This window comes from Ceratotherium simum, chromosome 34 (genome assembly GCF_057802395.1).
Source record: "Ceratotherium simum simum isolate JZ-2026a chromosome 34, ASM5780239v1, whole genome shotgun sequence".
Lineage (NCBI taxonomy): Eukaryota > Metazoa > Chordata > Mammalia > Perissodactyla > Rhinocerotidae > Ceratotherium > Ceratotherium simum.
The window spans coordinates 6,095,043-6,113,019 of NC_141933.1; the positions used below are offsets into that span (position 1 = coordinate 6,095,043).

Consider the following 17,977-nt stretch of genomic DNA (forward strand, 5'->3'; position numbering starts at 1 on the left):
TCATCTGCTGTTGAACTTATCCATTGGTTTTTTTAATTCCAATGGCTATATCCTTTATTTTTAGAAGTTCCACTGGGTTATTTTTTTTAAATCTTCCTGTTCTACTTTCATATTATCCTGTAACTGCATCTTGGTCTCTCTTCCTCCTTTTATCTCAATTTTTTTGCATTTACTTTATGGTCTCTTTTGGATTCTTCTATTATTGACACATTTGGGTGCCAATTCTCCCATTTGTCACATCTGCCTAGTCTCCCTCATGGTGATTTGTAATTTTCATCTTCAGAAGTGACAGGGGGTTTTTTTTTAAGTCCCATGTGCCTTGGGTTGAAAGAGTGCCCTTCTCAGAGGTTTTTTCCTGTTTCTCAGCTTTTCATACCGTGGAGACAGACCACACTCCTGCTCGATGTGCAGACCTGAGTTTCAGGTTCTCTAGGGTAACTTTTTCCACTCAAGGCCTTGAACATCTGTACCCTTGCCACCTCCTCAGGCTGGGAGGTCGAGGTATATTTTGGTCCCTTTTCAAGAACAAGGTAGCCCCCTGAGACCCTAGAATGTACTCAGGCTCGTGTCTTGCTCCCCAGCCTCTCTTTTACACGTCTCTCATCTCTCCTGGGTGTCAGAGCCCAGGCTCCCGAGCCTCTTTCCACGTCTGAAGCCCCCACGGTATCTTTCCCTCCTTCCACCCAGCTTTGGTCCCCGGGGTCATCCCTTTCTTTCTTTCAAGTTCACTTTGGTTTTTTTTTTTAACATTTCTATGCGTAAGTATTGGGAAGCCTCCAGCCACCCTCTCAGTTCACTATGTTACCAGAATTCCCTCCCAACGCTGCCCCGTCTTTGAATGTTCCCAGTGCCAGGGAGCGCCCTACGTCCCAAGGGGCTGGAGAGATCCAAATCTTGCTCACGCTGGGGAATGATGGGCACTTGGGGGCAGGTTTCCTCCAGGCACCTTGCGTGAGGATACGGGTGGGTTGGTGACATCACAAGCCAACTCTCCGGCCAGGTGTTGTCAGGGGCAGAAGAAGCCTGGGGGCTGCTGGGTCTCTTCCATCCTGGAGCCTCATGGGGAGGGTGTGCGGCTTGAACCCTGCTGGTGTCTGGGGCCAGAGGGGTGACGCAGTCTCCCTCCTGGAGCCTCAGTGGGTGGAAAGCATCATCACAAACTCTGTGGGAGAGAAGGGGTGGGGCTTGGACTGATCCAGGTCAGGGATCCCAGGAGGCGGCAGGCTCAGCCTTGGAGCTGGAGGGACAGGGGTTGTCTGGAAGGGAGCCTCACCATCAAAGTCTACGGTGCCGTCTCCATTGAGATCCACATCTCGGAGCATCTCATCCAGCTCAGGACCCAGCAGTGGCTCCCCCAGCAGAGCCGGTGCTGCCTGCCGCAGCTCCGCCACCGTGATTCGTCCATCCCGGTCCCTGTCAAACTAAGATCCCAGCAGGGCTCAGCCCCTCCCACCCAAAGCTGCCTCTGCCTGCGCCCATAAACTTGCCACATCCTGTGCCTGATGCCCTCATCTTCTCCCATCCAACCTCCTCCTCCTCCAGGCCGAGACAGGGGCCCCCTCTCCAAGACGTCGCCTTGGGTGAATCCCCCAGTGCGGAGTGAGCCAAACCCTTTCTGACCCCTCCCTGATCCTAGTCCCACCACCTGCAGGGCTCTGGGCCTCCAGAGGCTGAGGCCTCCATCTTCCCCGGCCTGGGTGGGAGGCCAGCAAGGATGCCACCCAGCCAGCCACCACCACCCGCCCCAACCATGCTCCACACCTCTCGGAAGGCGATGCGCAGCTCCCGCACCCCCAACATGTGCGCCGTCTCCTCCCTCAGCTTTGGGCCCATCATTTCCACAAATTCCTCGAAGTCCACACGGCCACCCACTGCAAACCCAGACAGCCTGTCACAATGGTGAGGGCTGGGGCCCAAGGAGGGCCATCACGAGGGCCAGCCCTTCCCCAGTTCTGCTTCCAGGAAGGAGCACGGTGTCCACGCCCTCAAGGGTGTAGGAGGCTGGACCCCTGCTCTCTGCTGGGGGGTGAAGAACTTGGGTGCACTCAGCGAAGCACCCAAGTGTGGGGGAAAGAACCAGGCTCTGGAACCAAACAGCCCCGGTTCAAACCCTGGCTCTGCTGCCAGTCGTGCATGGCCTTGGGTGACTTATTAAACCTCTGTCCTCATCCTGGGACGGGATAAGAGAAGCTACTCCGTGGGTTCCTATTGGGGTTGGGGTTCATGTTATAAAGTGCTGGAACACCACAGGCAGCAATAAACGCCCCTTAAGAAGCATACCCAGGGGGCCAGCCCGGTGGCGCAAGCGGGTAAGTGCGCGCACTCCGCTGCGGCGGCCCGGGGTTCGCAGGTTCAGATCCCGGGCGCGCACCGACACACTGCTTGTCAAGCCATGCTGTGGCGGCGTGCCATATAAAGTGGAGGAAGACGAGCACGGAAGATGAGCACGGATGTTAGCCCAGGGCCAGTCTTCCTCAGCAAAAAGAGGAGGATTGGCAGATGTTAGCTCAGGGCTGATCTTCCTCACAGAAAAAAAAAAAAAAGAAGCATACCCAGGGGCCGGCCCTGCCAGCCCTGTGGCATAGCGGTTAAGTGCACGCACTCCGCTGCTGGCGGCCCTGGTTCGGATCCCGGGCACGCACAGATGCACCACTTGTCAAGCCATGCTGTGGCAGCGTCCCATATAAAATAGAGGAAGATGGGCACGGATGTTAGCCCAAGGCCAGTCTTCCTCAGCAAAAAAGAGGATGATTGGCATGGATGTTAGCTCAGGGCTGATCTTCCTCGCAAAAAAAAAAAAAAAAAAGAAGCATACCCATTTGGTCCCTCGGTTCTAAGACACCATCAATTATAAAAAACTCCGATGGTCAATTAACAGCTTGGGGGAAAGAAAAGAAGGATGACACTAAAAGTTCACATCGATTGTAAATCACATCCCACTTTGGAAACTGTCAAGAATAAAATAATGTAGGTGTCCTGGAACGAAGGGAATCTGATATCTGTCTGAGGACAAATCAGCTAATGATAATCACACAAGTACCGCCCATCTGACATTTAATCGCAAGGAATGGCCAGACTTCTGTCACACCAGGCCTCACAGAACCTCTCAAGGCTCTTGCCAGGAGAGAGAGAGAGAGAGAGAGAGAGAGAGAGAGAGGGAGGGAGGGAGGGAGGGAGAGAGAGGGCAGAGAGAAAGAGAGAGAAAGATGGCTAGTACCAGCAGGGAACATTTTATCACAGAGGTGGGGACACCCCTGGAGCCTGTCTTGGATGGCCAGGTGACTTCCTCAATCCGTGGTGTCCCTGCATCTGACAGGGCCAACGTCAAACCGTTAAATTGCCCTGGAAACTGCCACCCCCTCACTCCCACCATCCCCCCTGCCAGACACTCTCAGATCCACCTCCCACCACGCCCTCATCGTCCCCATGAACCATGAGGCTCAGAGAGGACAGAGCTGCCCAGCCTCCAGGAAAAGCCAGGCAGCTCCGGCCCGGCCCTGCCCCACCCTAGGCCGGCGGGGTCAGGTACTGACTTCGCATCTTGACGTGCTGTGAGACCTCGATGAGTTCCATCTCAGTGGGCATGTAGCCCAGTGTCCGCATACAGGCGCCCAGCTCCCGGTAGCCAATGTAGCCATCATGGTCAGTGTCAAACTCCTCGAAGGCGGCCTGAAGTTCTGCAGGGGAGGGAGGTCAGGCCCAGGCAGCCAGGCTCAGGGAGACCTGCCACCCACCGTCGCCAGCAAAGGCCACTCACCATCCAGCTCCTCGGGGCCCAGCTCGCGGTCCTGTAGGGGCATAGTCCAGCGTGTTCCCCGGGCCAGCCAGGGCTCTGGCCAGCCCAAGACCTACCCTTCCCCAAACTGCAGAAACCCTGCCCCACCGCCCAGGCTCCCCAAGTCTGGAGCAGAAGCAACAGGAGGCCTGAGCACTAGGGGCAAGTCGGGCTGAGCCTGCGGGCTGAGTCCCCACCCCCACCCCCAGGCCCCCAACCCTGCCCAGGCCCCACCTGACCTTCCCAAAGATGCGGTTGAGCAGGGGCCCGTATGTCCTGTGAGCAGCATCGTGCTGCGGGGCAGAACGGTGCCGGTGGGACTGCCGACGAGAGCCCGACCCAGGGGCTGCAGGGGTTGGCCCCTCCTGCCCTTCTCCCGTCCTAGAGGGGTTCTTGCTGCTCCCTGGGGCCTCACGGCCCTGGATGGGGGTCTGCTCCCCAGAGCTGCCCTTCCGGGACCCTCGAAGCCCCCTTTTGCTCTTCCTCCTAGTCAAAGGATGCCCCTCAGCACCATTCTTGGGAGCCATGACCCCCTCAGGGGGCTTCTGAGGGCTGAGGGCCAGGTCTGGGCCCTGCTGTCCCCTCGCCTGCCCTGTGGCCATGTGGAGAGCAGCACCACGGGGCACCCTTGGCTCTTGGGACCCACAAAGCTGCTTATGCACCCCCACTCTGAGAGCTGCTGGCCTGGGATCAGGTCCTGAGAGGGATTAGGGTAAGTGAGGCAGGCAGCCCAGGCCCTAATCCTGGCCCGTGGCTCGGGGGGTGGCCAGACAGAGCCAGATGGGTCAAGAGAACTGTCCTCAGCAAGAAGGGGTGCCAAGACATGGTGGCTGCAAAGAGCTTCGACTCCAGCTTTGCCACCGATGAGCTGGGAGACCCAGCAAATTCACCTCTCTGAGCCTCAGCTGCCTCATCTATAAAATGAGGGCAATATTGCTGCAGAGTCAAGGCCTCAGCCCGGTCGTGTGACATGGGCAGGACTTGGCTGAGATAGGACACGGGAAGGCATCTCAGGCAGGAGGGAGAGTGTGGGCAAAGGCTGGGAGGTGGGGAAACATAGGACAAGCTGCCCACTGCAGTCCCCCCATGGGAGACATCCTGGCTGGAGCAGAGGGTGTGTGAAATTGAGGAAGAGAGGCCAGATCACAGAGGCCTTGAATGCCAACTGAGGGGCATGGGGGTGACGTCAGAGGAGGTGGACCCCAGGGGGAAACAGGGCCTGCCCTGAGCTGGAAGGACCCAGGGTGAGGGAGTTTCAGCCATCTGGCCCTGCAGGGGGTGGGGGGACCTGGCTGGTCACTTGGCCCTTCTGGGCGGGGGTTAGGGTTTCCCGGCGAGCAGCCCCATGAATGATTGATATCCTCCCAGCTTGGGTTTCACACCGGCCGCCTCAGCGCCGCCAGGCGCCATGCAGCAGGCCGGCGTGGGGCCATGCGGACAACTGACCGCTGAGCAGGCAGGCACGCCCTGCTCCTCCCAGCCAGCAGCCTGCGCCTCACAGGTAAGCCGGGCCTCACCAGTCGGGGCGGGGGGAACCCAGGGCTCTGATCCAGCAGCAGCTGGACCTTGCAGAGTGGGGTCTGCTGAGGAAGGGCCCTGGGGGTGGGGAGGCCACCTGGCGGAAGGCCACAGCAGGATCCAGTCTTTCTGGGGCATCTGCTTTCTCTCCTGACTCTGTGCTGCCACCAGGGCCTTCTCCACCCTCGGAGGGAAACTCTCTTGACCAGCGAGGGAAGGGGGTGGGGACAGCAGGCCTCTTGGGTGCCAGCCACCCTCATCCTGATCACACAGCTGAGCCGCCTCCTCTGTTGAGTTGCTCCAGGGGACAAATGGGGGCCACCTTCTGCCTGAGCTGTGAGAAGAGGGAGACGGTCCCAGCTGGGGCAGAGGATGATGAAGAGGCTCCAGCTCCTCCCAGGATAGCCCTCCTGGCCCCAGGCTGCCTGGGCCCTGAGCCTCAGACCTCCCCTGAGTGCACTGGCTCCGGGGAGGGGCCTCTTCTGCCCCAGATTCCCTTCTGCCCTCAGACTCCTATGGGCTCACGGGACCCTGGCCCCTCCCTTCTTGGAATCTTAAACACTTGAACCCCAGGATACCAGACAAAAAGGAGCCTGTGGTGATCTGACCAAGTGGTTTTCAAACTGTGTTCCCTGGATCCCTGGGGGCACTCTTGCCTCCTTTAATCTGAGCATCCCCTTTTAGTTCATATAGGAGTTCCACTATAATATTTCATTTAAAGAAAATATTCACCAGCTTAAGAAATATCTTTGAAAGCCTCTGATCTAGTCTACTTGGACACGGGCATTCTGTGGGGCAGAATGGTTAGGTCTGCGTTTGAGTCCTGGGCCCTCCCTGCCTGCCTCTGACCTCAGGCAAGTCTCTGATCCTCTGAACCTTCCTGTACTCACCTGTAAAATGGGTTGTATGAGGACTAGGTGAGGTAATCTATTTAAAGTCCCTAGCACAGAATAACTACCTGAAAGGTGATGATGATGGCCCAGAGGGGGACAGTGACTTTCCTGGAGATGCACAATACCCTCTCTGTCATAATCATTCGTGCCTTCATTGATTCACCAGGCGCCCACTCCGTGTCCAGCGGTACACTGGGGACCTCAGATGGATGTTGCTATGGAAGCCAATGTGGGTGCTGCTGGCCGCAGGCCCCGCACAGAGCTGGATGACGAGGACTACTACCCCCAGGGTGGCTGGGACACAGTCTTCCTGGTGGTCCTGCTGCTCCTGGGGCTGCCAGCCAATGGGCTCATGGCGTGGCTGGCCGGCTCGCAGGCCCGGCAAGGAGCAGGCACACGGCTGGCTCTGCTTCTGCTCAGCCTGGCCCTCTCTGACTTTTTGTTCTTGGCGGCAGCGGCCTTCCAGATCCTGGAGATCCAGCACGGAGGGCGCTGGCCACTGGGGACGGCTGCCTGCCGCTTCTACTACTTCCTGTGGGGTGTGTCCTACTCCTCTGGCCTCTTCTTGCTGGCAGCCCTCAGCCTGGACCGCTGCCTGTTGGCACTGTGCCCACGCTGGTACCCTGCGCGTCGCCCAGCCCGCCTGCCCCTCTGGGTCTGTGCCGGGGTCTGGGTGCTGGCCACACTCTTCAGTGTGCCCTGGCTGGTCTTCCCCGAGGCTGCCGTCTGGTGGTATGACCTGATCATCTGCCTGGACTTCTGGGACAGCGAGGAGCTGCCGCTGAGGATGCTCGAGATCCTGGGGGGCTCCCTGCCTTTCTTCCTGCTGCTCGTCTGCCACGTGCTCACCCAGGCTGCCGCCTGCAAGACCTGCCGCCGCCACCAGCCTAGGCCCATGACCTGCCGTGGCTTTGCCCGTGTGGCCAAGACCATTTTGTCAGCCTACGTGGTCCTGCGGCTGCCCTACCAGCTGGCTCAGCTGCTGTACCTGGCCTTCTTGTGGGACATCTACCCCGGCTACCTGCTTTGGGAGGCCCTGGTCTACTCTGACTACTTGATCCTGCTCAACAGCTGCCTCAGTCCCCTCCTCTGCTTCCTGGCCAGCGCTGACCTCCGGGCCCTGCTGCACTCGATGTTCTCCTCCTTCGCGGCAGCTCTCCGCGAGGAACGCCCAGGCAGCTTCGCACCCGCTGAGCCACAGACCCACGTGGACTCTGGGGGTCACACTCTGCCAGGGCCAACAGCTGAGGCCCAGCCACAGGCGAACCCCACGGCCCAGCCACAGGCAGATCCCACGGCCCAACCACAGTCAGATTCTGTGGTCCAGTCTCAGCTGAACTCCACGGCCCAGCCCCAGGTGAACTGTGAGGCCCAGACCCCCAGAACTGCTGCCAGCTCAGCCTCCAGCCCCTGCGATGAAGCCTCCTCTGCCCCACCCACAGATCCCACCCCAGAGGCCCCTGAGAACCTGACCACACCTGCCGCCTCCGAGGGAGAAAGCCCTGGCATTGCCCCCCGAGAGGAGGCCCCCAGCACAGGCCCAACGTGAGGGTCCAGGAGATCCTAGGCCCGCCAGGGCAGAGGAAGAGCCAGAGGGAGATGGAGGACCCAGGCAGTCAGAGAGGAGGGGAGCCATGGAGGAAATCACTGTGGAAAACCCCACCAAGACCCCTGGGCCTGGCAGGAGGACTTGGGGGAAGTGAAAATGAAGCAGACAAAAGTCCCACATGGTTTGTTGTGAGCATCGCGTCCTTGCCTGAGTCCCACCAAGCTCTTCCTTGCTTGTCCCCCCACACGGCAGCCCAACAGCCCCCTGAGCGGTCACAGCTAATGGTGTCCTGCTGGCCTCTGCCCCCAACACCCCAGACCCCACTGACAGTTTCCCCCTTAGCCTTGGTCCTGCAGGAGAAGACGGCAGAGAGGACTTCTCCAGGCTTGATCTGACCTCTCTTGATCCTTCCCTCCCTCCCCTCTTCCCTGTCCCATCCTCTAACCTGGGCACTGGGAGGCCAATGGAGGAAGTCCTTGCAGAGGAGGGAGGCATTCAGGGGCCAGCAGAAGCCAGCAGGAGCCCGGGGCCCTAGGAGCCCCCAAGCTGGCCTGGCATGGCCAAGACCTCTCCACCAGCCCCCCCGGCCTCCAGCAGGCAGTGAGGCTGGGGCAGGACCCCCATCAGCAAGACAGCTGGAGCCGGGCGAGAGCTACCAAGCCTGGATTCAAGTCTGGCTCTGGGTGACTCTGGACAAGCAGCTTCACCCTCTGAGCTCCTGTTCCATCTGCCATTGTGAGGATTAAATGAGAAAGTGTGTGAGGGGCCCAGCAAGAGCCTGACACACAGTAGGAGCTCAGGGAACAGATGCCCTTCCCTCACTGGCATCCAGGGATGTCCCTCCAGGGGCTGGGGATGGAGAGGAGGAGGCACCTAGCTGAGCATCTGGGATCCTGTGAGCTTCGGGGCAGATCAGCTGTGCCCATGACCAGTTCTGGGCTGCAGACACCCAGGTGGCCTGGAAGAGTATGGGGCCACCTCTGTGCCTTGGGTGGCTCCAGGGGATTCCAAGTTCTGCTCCATTGAATCGTTCAACTAGTGTCCACCTGCCCCCCCCCACTGCCCACCACGGTGGGGGCAGCAGGTACAGAGTGCCCTGGTCCCTTCTCCATCTGAGCCCCTTCTATGCCCTCAGCCCAGGGGCAGGGATGGGAATATGTCCAAGCAGAGAGCCCTGGGGACCAGTGGCCCCAGAAAAGGCACAGGGCCCCCAGAGGTCACCCAGGGTCTCTTCCCTCTCGAGCTGCAGACACTGCAAGAAATACTAGGAAGTGCTGAAGGTCTGTTTTCCCACCCCCATCCCACTTCCCATTTATACCCATCTGTCTCATCTGGCACCCATCCCACCCAGCTTTTTCTCAGCCCCTGGTGTTCCAAAATCATGAACCTTTTCCCCCTCCCCTCCCCCAGTCCTTTCCCATCAGCTCAGCATGTGACCTTTAGCAGCTAAGAGATGCCCTTACCAGAAGGTGTAAATGGCAATGACATTTTATGTGCTACCCCTCCCAGGGGTGCTTGCACTTTAAAAGGGCAGCAGGCTGTGCAGGCAGATCTGGGTTCTGGTTTCTCACTCTCTCTTTGCCTCAGTTTTCTCCCCTGCAAGGTTGGCTGTTGTGCTCATTAACTGAGCCCAGGGATAGAGGCACTCTGGGGAGGAGGTGGGGGTAAGGTGTAGCAGCATTTCCTGGTGATGGAATTGTGGGCACTGAGGCCAGTGGGAGAGAGATTTCTAGACAGGCACGAATTTGTTGAATTCATTCCTTCAACAAATATTTATGGAGCACTTGCTAGGTGCCTTTCCAGCCGGCCTTCTGTTTTGGAGACACACAGGTGGGGTTAGGGGCGTGGCCTCTGGTGCTCCTCAGGGTTGTGTGAATCCTGGCTCCACTACTCACCAGCTGTGTGACCTTCAGCAAGGCTCTTGGCCTCTTTGGGCCTCAGTTTCCTCATCTGTAAAATGGGGATCATAATAATGGCTCCCACTTCCTAGGAGTGTTACTCCCTGTGACATGCTTGGATCCTTGCCTGGCACAGAGTAAGTGCTTAATAATTGACAGCCATTAATTTGATTATACCAGTGGGCACCCCCAGGCCTCACGCAGGCCTGGGACCAGCACTGACCCAGCCCCTGCGGCAGCATCCTGCCCACCAGGCATTGTCCCCTCCCCCACACCACCTCCTCCTCCACAGAAACACTTTCACACCTCCCACTCCGTTGGAGTGCCCACGCCCTGAGGGCAGGTTCTGGACTCTGCAGTGTCCCTCTCCCTCCTCCCAGGTTGGGGTCCCAAAACCTTGTCAACAAGGCAAGCAGATCACAAACTAAAACCTCAGTGCCAGGGACCTGCCTTCAACTCCGGTCCACACTCCAAACTCCGCCTCTTGGAGAACGGGCCAGCCCCACTTCCAAGGTCCCCCAGGGGAGTCCCACCCGTAATGGGTAATTGCTGTCCAGGAGAAAGAGTGGTGCCATGAAGGGTTTTGCGGGATAAAGAGGAGTCCTCCTGGTGGTCCACAGAGGCGGGTTTTGTGTCGGAGGAAACAGGCACACCCAAGGCCAGAGGGGATGAAAGGAGGGCTCACCCCCGACATTCCACAGCCCCTCCACCCCAGCCCTAACACAGCCCATGGGGCTGGGCTCCTGCTGCCCTGGGGAGACTCACCCCTTCTCCAGGTGAGAGACACCACCCCCTCCCCCACAGGGACCAGACATTGATTCTGAGAGTTGTGAATATGAACACTTTTCAATTCTACATTCAGGGCCGCTGTTCATTCATTTATTCATCCGACGTCCATGAACTGAACACAGGCTGTGTGTGAGGTCTTCTTCCAGGTGCTGTGGACACAGTGGGAACGAGACCAAGTGCTGCCCTCAATTTGCTGACCGCCTAGCGGGCCAGGCAGACCAAGACCAAGAGCAAATAGACATGTCATATAACATCAGGTCGTGATTAAGAACCATACAGGGGTGGGCCGGCCCCCTGGCGTAGTGGCTAAGTGCACGCTCTCTGCTGCTGGCGGCCCGGGTTCAGATCCCAGGCGCACACTGACACACCGCTTGTCAGGCCATGCTGTGGCAGCGGCCCATATAAAGTGGAGGAAGGTGGGCAAGGATGGTAGCCCAGGGCCAGTCTTCCTCAGCAAAAAGAGGAGGATTGGCATCAGATGTTAGCTCAGGGCTGATCTTCCTCACACACAAAAAAACAAGAACCATACAGGGGGACAAGTAAAGGCAAGAGAGTGACGGGCCAGGGGCATGGTGGGGGAGGGCCCTCAGGGGAGGAGGAGGAGGTGATGTCTGAGCAGAAACCTGGAGGGAGGGAGGGATGGAGACTTTTCAACATCTGGAGGAAGAGTTTCCAGATGGAGGGAACAGGATGTGCCAAGGCCCTGGGGTGGGAAAGGAGGTGGTGGTATGTTTCATGGACAGGCGGGGCAGCGTCATTGGGCCACATGCAAGGAGAGGACGGTGGTAGTCAACAAGGGGTGGGTGGGGGTGCACAGTGATGGTGGATGTTATTTCAGGTGTGGCGATGACCAGCAAAGGGAGGGTTTAGGGTAGGGGATCTGGTTTGGGCTCTAGACAGACCCCTGCTGTTTTTGGGGGACACAATGGAGAGGCAGGCTTTGTGGCTGCGTTCCCTCTTCTAAGCACCCACATTCCTGTCCCAGGCTGGAAGGATCAGCCTGCTACAGGGTCGTGGAGCAATGGGAAAAGCAAGGACTTTGGAGCCAAACAGACGGGGATTGAACCCCGGTGGGGCGACCTGAGGCAAGCACCTCTCCTCTCTGAGCTGTTCCCTCAGCACCGTGTGGCGAGGGGAATGAGACGGGTACAAGCCCCAGCTAACGGGGACACACAGTAGGATACGCAATGGGGCCTCATGCAGCCCGAGACCAGATTCCTTTTGACTTCTGCTCTTCCCCGCTTCCCCTCCACTCCTCTCTTTCTGGGAAAGGGACCCTGCCCATCACCCCTTTGTCACCCGGGGCAGTAGATGCTCAAGGAAGGGACGAGGGAGGTGGCTAGCCCCAGGGACATCAGCCCCAGGCAGAGGGGGCAGATTCTGCCTGTGGGACCTACAGGGACACCTAAGTCCCCGAGGGTGGGCCAGGCGGGTGGATCTGGGGAGGCCAGTCTGGGCTCCTGTCACAGGAGCGAGCTAGAAGGAGGGAAAGGTCTGTGACCTAACCTCCAGACCTCCATGGGAGATGGGCGAGGAAATAAAGGAAGGTGCGAGGGATCTGGGGGGGCATAGCCCCATTTCTCTTTTTAGGGAGGACCCAGGGGTGTTCCTGGGGAGAAATGGAATGGTCGGGGCTTTCCATCCGCCTCTTAAAACACCTGTTTTATTTACACTGTTAACCGGGAGCGTGTACTTTTGTAACTTAAAGAGAGGCACGTGAATATCTCGACTATCTGAGTAGATATATTTTGGAGTGAGGGGTGCACTGGGGAACCCTGGAGCTTTGCGCCGGGGTCGGGAATTGGGAGGACGGGGCTCTACCCAATCCTGGCGACTTCGGAGGACGCCGCTACGAGGAGAAGGACGGGGAACGGGCCGAGTTTGCGGCCAGGATGCACCCCGCACCTGCAGCCCCTGCAGCCCCAACCCCACCCCTGTCCCTGCCCTTTTGCCCTGGAGCCCCCGCGCTCCGGGCCTCCAGGCTCCGCCCGCAGCCTCCCGTCCTCCCCGCCGCACGTGACCTCGGCCCCGCCCCCGCCAGCCCCCGCCCCGCCCCCCACCCCGCGCCCCCGGCTCCTCTGTCACTTCCTGATTCCCGCTTCCTGCTTCCCAGAGGCCGGGATCCGGAGCCGCCCGAGGCCGGTGCCGCAGCCCCCGGTGACCCCGGTGAGCACGGGGGGCCAGGGCTGGGGGCGCTGGCGGGGGCGGGGCGGCGCTGCGGGGGCGGGGCCGCGGGGGGCTGGCGGGGGGGGTCCCAGGAGCCCTTCCACTCCGCGGCGCCCCACCTTCAGTCCCCGCTCCCCTTGGCCGCCCAGCCTGCCACCTCCTGGGCCGGGGTCCCTGGAAATCGGGCTCCTAGTTCCCTTTGGACGCGGCTCCGAGGCTGCTCTGGGATGCTCTGCGGGTGGGAGCGCTGTCCCGACCCCCGCCCAGTCCTGCCAGGCCTCCTGGGCCGGCCTGGGGCTCCCTGCAGCTCCCCGCGCATTCCTGCAGGCGCTGCACATTCCCTGGGACTCAGAACTGGGGCCTAGCACGGCCTGCCTCCTCTGCCCGTCCTCCCCATCACCCAGCCTCCAAATCCTGGGCAGGAAGGAGTCTGCTCGGCACTGACCAGGAACCACAGAGGAGCTAAGCTTGCTCTGGTTTTGGCGCCTCCTTCCTCCCCCACACATACCAGAGGCAGGGAGGGGCCTGGAGTAGTGTCTGCAAAGCCCCTCAGGACTCAGCAATGTGGGCGGGGGGTCAGTGCATTTCCCCCTTCAGATCCCGCCTGGGGGGAGGCAGCCAGCGTTTGCACCTGTGACCCCTTTGTGTAACTGGGGAAGCTGAGAGCCAGGTGGGCTGTGATGACCAGGCCTCCAGTTGCATCCTCCCCACCTCCCTTCATGCAGCCCTGGGAGAGCTGGGGGCTGTTGGGATGGGCAGGGCTGACCCGGGCTTCTGCGCCCTGCAGACATGTCCTTCCGCAAAGTGGTTCGGCAGAGCAAATTCCGGCATGTGTTCGGGCAGCCGGTCAAGAATGACCAGTGCTATGAGGACATTCGAGTATCCCGTGTCACCTGGGACAGCACCTTCTGCGCAGTCAACCCCAAGTTCCTTGCAGTGATTGTGGAGGCCAGCGGTGGGGGCGCCTTCCTGGTGCTCCCCCTAAGCAAGGTGGGCCCCATCAGGGCTGGGGACTGACCAGGACCCACAGAGGAGCTAAGCTTGCTCTGGTCTTCCTCTGGTGCTGGGGCCGGTTTGAGGCAGCTGGGCCACACCTGCCAGGCCTTTCTGCTCACTTCACATCCCATATCTTGCCCAGCCCAGCTGGGTAGGTGTCATAATCCAGATTTACTGCCCAAGAGGTGTTAGCACAGACGGAGAAAGTCTTTTATTGCCGCTCAGTCAGGGTCAAAGGCAACAGGTGTTTCCTGCTCACCTGGGGATGCCCGTGAGGAAGAGGTGGGCCGGGAAGAGGCAGTGAGAGTCACATCTGGGCCACCTGTGGGCCAGGCCAAGCGCACCCTTCTCCCTCTAGGGAGGGGAAGGCTCAAGCTCTGGGAGGGATGGAGCCTGGGGTCCTTGGGTTCCCCTTGACTGCTTCCCTCGTGCCTGCAGACGGGCCGCATTGACAAGGCCTACCCGACAGTGTGTGGACACACAGGGCCTGTCCTGGACATTGACTGGTGTCCCCACAATGACGAAGTCATCGCTAGCGGCTCGGAGGACTGCACAGTCATGGTGAGGCATGGGGCTGTGGTTGGGTCTGGGTCGTGGTGGTGGCTCGAGGCTGCCAGCAGCAGGGCCAAGCAGGGGCCTCAGCCCGCGTGCCTACCCCTTCCGCAGGTATGGCAGATCCCGGAGAACGGGCTGGCCGCCCCGCTGACAGAGCCGGTGGTGGTGCTGGAGGGGCACACCAAGCGAGTGGGCATCATCACCTGGCACCCGACGGCCCGCAACGTGCTGCTCAGCGCAGGTCTATGCCGCTCCCCACCCGCCCCCTCCACGTGTAGCTCTGGAACACCCCACATCCTCTCCCGGGAACGCTGAGGCCCACGGGGTCTGGGCCCAGGAGGGTGGTCAGAGCTGGCCTGCTGGGCTGATGCCCCCTACCCGGCAGGCTGCGACAACGTGGTGCTCATCTGGAACGTGGGCACGGCGGAGGAGCTGTACCGCCTGGACAGCCTGCACCCCGACCTCATCTACAACGTCAGCTGGAACCGCAGCGGCAGCCTCTTCTGCTCCGCGTGCAAGGACAAGAGCGTGCGCATCATCGACCCCCGCCGGGGCACCCTGGTGGCGGTGCGTGGCCCTGGAGGGTGAGGATGCCAGTGGACAGGCCGAGGGGCTCTCCTGGGGCACTGTGCTGACCGCTCTGTCCCCCCACAGGAGCGGGAGAAGGCTCACGAGGGGGCCCGGCCCATGCGCGCCATCTTCCTGGCAGATGGCAAGGTGTTCACCACAGGCTTCAGTCGCATGAGCGAGCGGCAGCTGGCACTCTGGGACCCAGTGAGTGGCCGTGGCCAGCCAGAGGGGACAGGCTTGAGACTTGGGCTCCACCCTGGAGGGACCTGTGGTTCCCAGGTTCTCAGCCTGGCACCTGAGGCTCTCCGGCCCCAGAACCCCGCCAGCCTCTCCTCTCCCAGCTACTTCTGTGTCTTTGCCCACCTTGTTCTTGCCAACTGAAAGGCCCTTCTTTCCTTTGCTTGCCTGTTTGCACTCAGCTGCAGAGGCCCCCTCCTCTAGGAAGCCTGCCAGTGCTTTCTCTGAAGTGCTCTGTCCCACAGCCCTATGATTCTGTATAGTGACCTCCGGGGGTCCCTCTGAGTTGGGCTGCTGCTGCCTGGCACCCCTGGTTCCTGCATGGTGGGGACTTTCTCTGCACTTGCTCAGTGGCCTGGGAGTTGGTTAAAGACCTGGAAGAGGCTGGGAAAGTGGGGCCCTGGGAGTTGAGGGGAGCCAGCAGGCCTGGTGGGGCACACTGTGTGGGCAGAGGCTTAGAGGTGGGAGAGAACCCACCCGGCATCGTAGGGGCAGCACTGGCTGGCGTGGGAGGCTGGCTGGGGCCCAGTCCTGATGGGGGGTTGGGACGGTGACAGGAGAGGGGAGGTTCTGGCTGGCCTGACTGTCCCCCACCCCACGTGCCAGGAAAACCTCAAGGAGCCCATGGCCCTGCAGGAGCTGGACTCGAGCAACGGGGCCCTGCTGCCCTTCTATGACCCTGACACCAGCGTGGTCTACGTCTGCGGCAAGGTGAGGCTGGGCAGGGCTGGTGGGGGCGGGGAAGAGGGATGCCCGAGGGCTGACCCCTGCCCCCTCCCGCCCCGCAGGGTGATTCCAGCATCCGGTACTTTGAGATCACAAACGAGCCCCCCTACATCCACTTCCTGAACACATTTACCAGCAAAGAGCCCCAGAGGGGCATGGGCAGCATGCCCAAGAGGGGCCTGGAGGTCAGCAAGTGCGAGATCGCCCGGTAAGAAGGGCCACCAAGGCAGCCGGCTGTAGGCGGGTGGGTCAGCCTGGGGGCAGGAGCCAGGCTGTGGGCATCCAGGGTGAGAGGTCAGATCATAGGAGGCTGCACAGGAGCAGGAACTAGCCCACAGCGGGGCCCAGAGTCAGGGGTCAGTCTGTGGGAGGAGCTGAGGTGAGGCCCGGAAGTGGAGAGTGCAGGGAGCCCGGAGAGCTGGTGACGGGGCATTCCACCCATGGCTCCCCCTCCCTCCCTTTCCCAGGTTCTACAAACTGCACGAGCGCAAGTGTGAGCCCATTGTCATGACTGTGCCAAGAAAGGTGAGGCCGCCTGGTTCCCCTGCCCACCCGCTGCTCTTTTCTCGGGCAGACAGGCCACGCAGGGGGTACTGGAGTGAGGCCTGTGAATGGGCCATGCCAAGTGAGGGGGTGGTCAGTGGGCTGGACAGACGCCAGCATGGCCCTGTACCCAGCCAGGTGTGGGGCTGTGCTGGGCAGGGGGTGAGCAGGATGAGATGCAGTGTGAGCTGAGGCCCTGCCCTGGACGAGCCACAGGAGACAGACAGACACCTGCTGGCCACGGAGGTCTCCCTGTAGGAGGCAGGACGGACAGCACGGCTGGGGCGGGGCCCTCCAATGGGGGGCAGTAGGCCAAGCAAAGGGCGTGGAGGTGGGACTGGAGCATGGCTGCAGTGGAGGCTCCCATGAGGAGGGGAGCAGGCCACGTGTGGCTTGGCCCCAGATGCCCAGCCAAGAGCCTTGGACACACGTTTTTCTCCAGCCGGCGTGTACTGAGTGTGCCATTCGGCGTGTCAGGCATGACCCAGGAAGCAGAGCTGTGAACGAGGCTGACAGGGCCTGCCCCAGGGGCTCCCAGTCCATCAGGCGCAGAGGGGGCTCCCAGAATCCCACGCAGCCACTAGCTGGCCCCTGCTTAGGAAGGTTGGGGAAGGCTTCAGAGGGAGCTGTTCGCAGTGTCTGAAGAGAAGTGAAAGGACAGATTGAGCTTTAGAAAGGTCACTTGGGGCCAGGCCATGGGAAGATGGGTTGACAGGGTGCAAGCCTGGAGGCCAGGAGAGTGAAGAGGAGGTGGCCACCCAGGGTCCAGACAAGAGGACCCTGACGGTGGGCTCCCAGCTGACCTGGACCTCCCCAACCCGCTTCCCAGTCGGACCTCTTCCAGGACGACCTGTACCCCGACACAGCCGGGCCCGAGGCGGCCCTGGAGGCGGAGGAGTGGGTGAGCGGGCGGGACGCCGACCCCATCCTCATCTCCCTGCGGGAGGCCTACGTGCCCAGCAAACAGCGGGACCTGAAGGTCAGCCGGCGCAACGTGTTATCTGACAGCCGGCCCACTGTGGCTCCTGGCTCCACCCGCCCAGGGGCCTCCACATCTGCAGCCTCCACCATCGCTACCACCCCCAGCAGCAGCCTCGCAGGAGCCAGGGTATGTGCCCCGCAGTCAGGGGTGGAGTTGGGAAGCCCCACCTGTTGTCCCAGTCTGCTGTGTGTGCCTGAACCATTCTTTGTACCTCTCTGGGCCTCGGCCCTTGCCTGGTAGTAGATTTAGGGAGCCTTGCAGCTCTGTGACCCCTGACCCCCGTGATGTCCCTGCAGGATGCTGGGAAGCTGGAGGAGGTGATGCAGGAGCTGCAGACCCTGAGAACGCTGGTCAAGGAACAGGGGGAGCGCATTGGGCGCCTGGAGGAGCAGCTCGGCCGCATGGAGAACGGGGATGCATAGGACCACAGGCCCGGTGGATACCACTCCCCCTCACCTCCATCCCCCCATTCACTCAGCCTCTGCTGGCAGGTCACTCCTCGGGCTGGCCGCCCCCTGCCCCCACCGAGGGCCTCTGGGGCAGGCTCAGGGGCCAGTCCACACCCTGACCCATCCTGTGGGCCCAGGCTGGAGCTGCTGCCTGGCTTTTGTCATTGTTACTGTGGAGGAGTTTTGTACCGAGGCAAGCTTATACTCTGAGGGACCATCTCCCCCACCCCACCCAGCCCCCGGCTCCCTCCCTGGAGGAAGCCGGAGGGATGGGCTCTATATTTTCATTCCAAATAAAATTCTCTTTCTAAAAGCCAGTTTTGCCCTTCTG

At 60.7% G+C, this 17,977-nt stretch overlaps 3 protein-coding genes across 3 annotated transcripts; 2 read left to right on the forward strand and 1 right to left on the reverse strand.

Annotated features, from left to right (window-relative positions):
• Positions 1 to 1,133: 1,133 nt before the first annotated feature.
• On the reverse strand, positions 1,134 to 4,377 carry CABP4 (calcium binding protein 4). Its single transcript, XM_004437707.3, has 6 exons — positions 4,015 to 4,377; positions 3,758 to 3,788; positions 3,534 to 3,677; positions 1,762 to 1,871; positions 1,274 to 1,421; positions 1,134 to 1,162 (listed from the first exon to the last, which is right to left on the reverse strand). Exons 1-6 carry the CDS (start codon positions 4,375 to 4,377, stop codon positions 1,134 to 1,136), a joined length of 825 nt encoding a protein of 274 aa, XP_004437764.1.
• Positions 4,378 to 5,144: 767 nt separating this feature from the next.
• Positions 5,145 to 8,126, forward strand: GPR152 (G protein-coupled receptor 152). The gene is made up of 2 exons (XM_004437830.3): positions 5,145 to 5,276; positions 6,353 to 8,126. The coding sequence occupies exons 1-2, from the start codon at positions 5,184 to 5,186 to the stop codon at positions 7,733 to 7,735; spliced, it is 1,476 nt and encodes a 491-aa protein (XP_004437887.2). The 5' UTR covers positions 5,145 to 5,183; the 3' UTR covers positions 7,736 to 8,126.
• Positions 8,127 to 12,472: 4,346 nt separating this feature from the next.
• Positions 12,473 to 17,963, forward strand: CORO1B (coronin 1B). Its single transcript, XM_087422561.1, has 11 exons — positions 12,473 to 12,588; positions 13,376 to 13,578; positions 14,023 to 14,145; positions 14,251 to 14,380; positions 14,525 to 14,706; positions 14,794 to 14,913; positions 15,553 to 15,657; positions 15,735 to 15,880; positions 16,140 to 16,197; positions 17,045 to 17,323; positions 17,494 to 17,963. The coding sequence occupies exons 2-11, from the start codon at positions 13,378 to 13,380 to the stop codon at positions 17,617 to 17,619; spliced, it is 1,470 nt and encodes a 489-aa protein (XP_087278687.1). The 5' UTR covers positions 12,473 to 12,588; positions 13,376 to 13,377; the 3' UTR covers positions 17,620 to 17,963.
• The last annotated feature ends 14 nt before the right edge of the window (positions 17,964 to 17,977 follow it).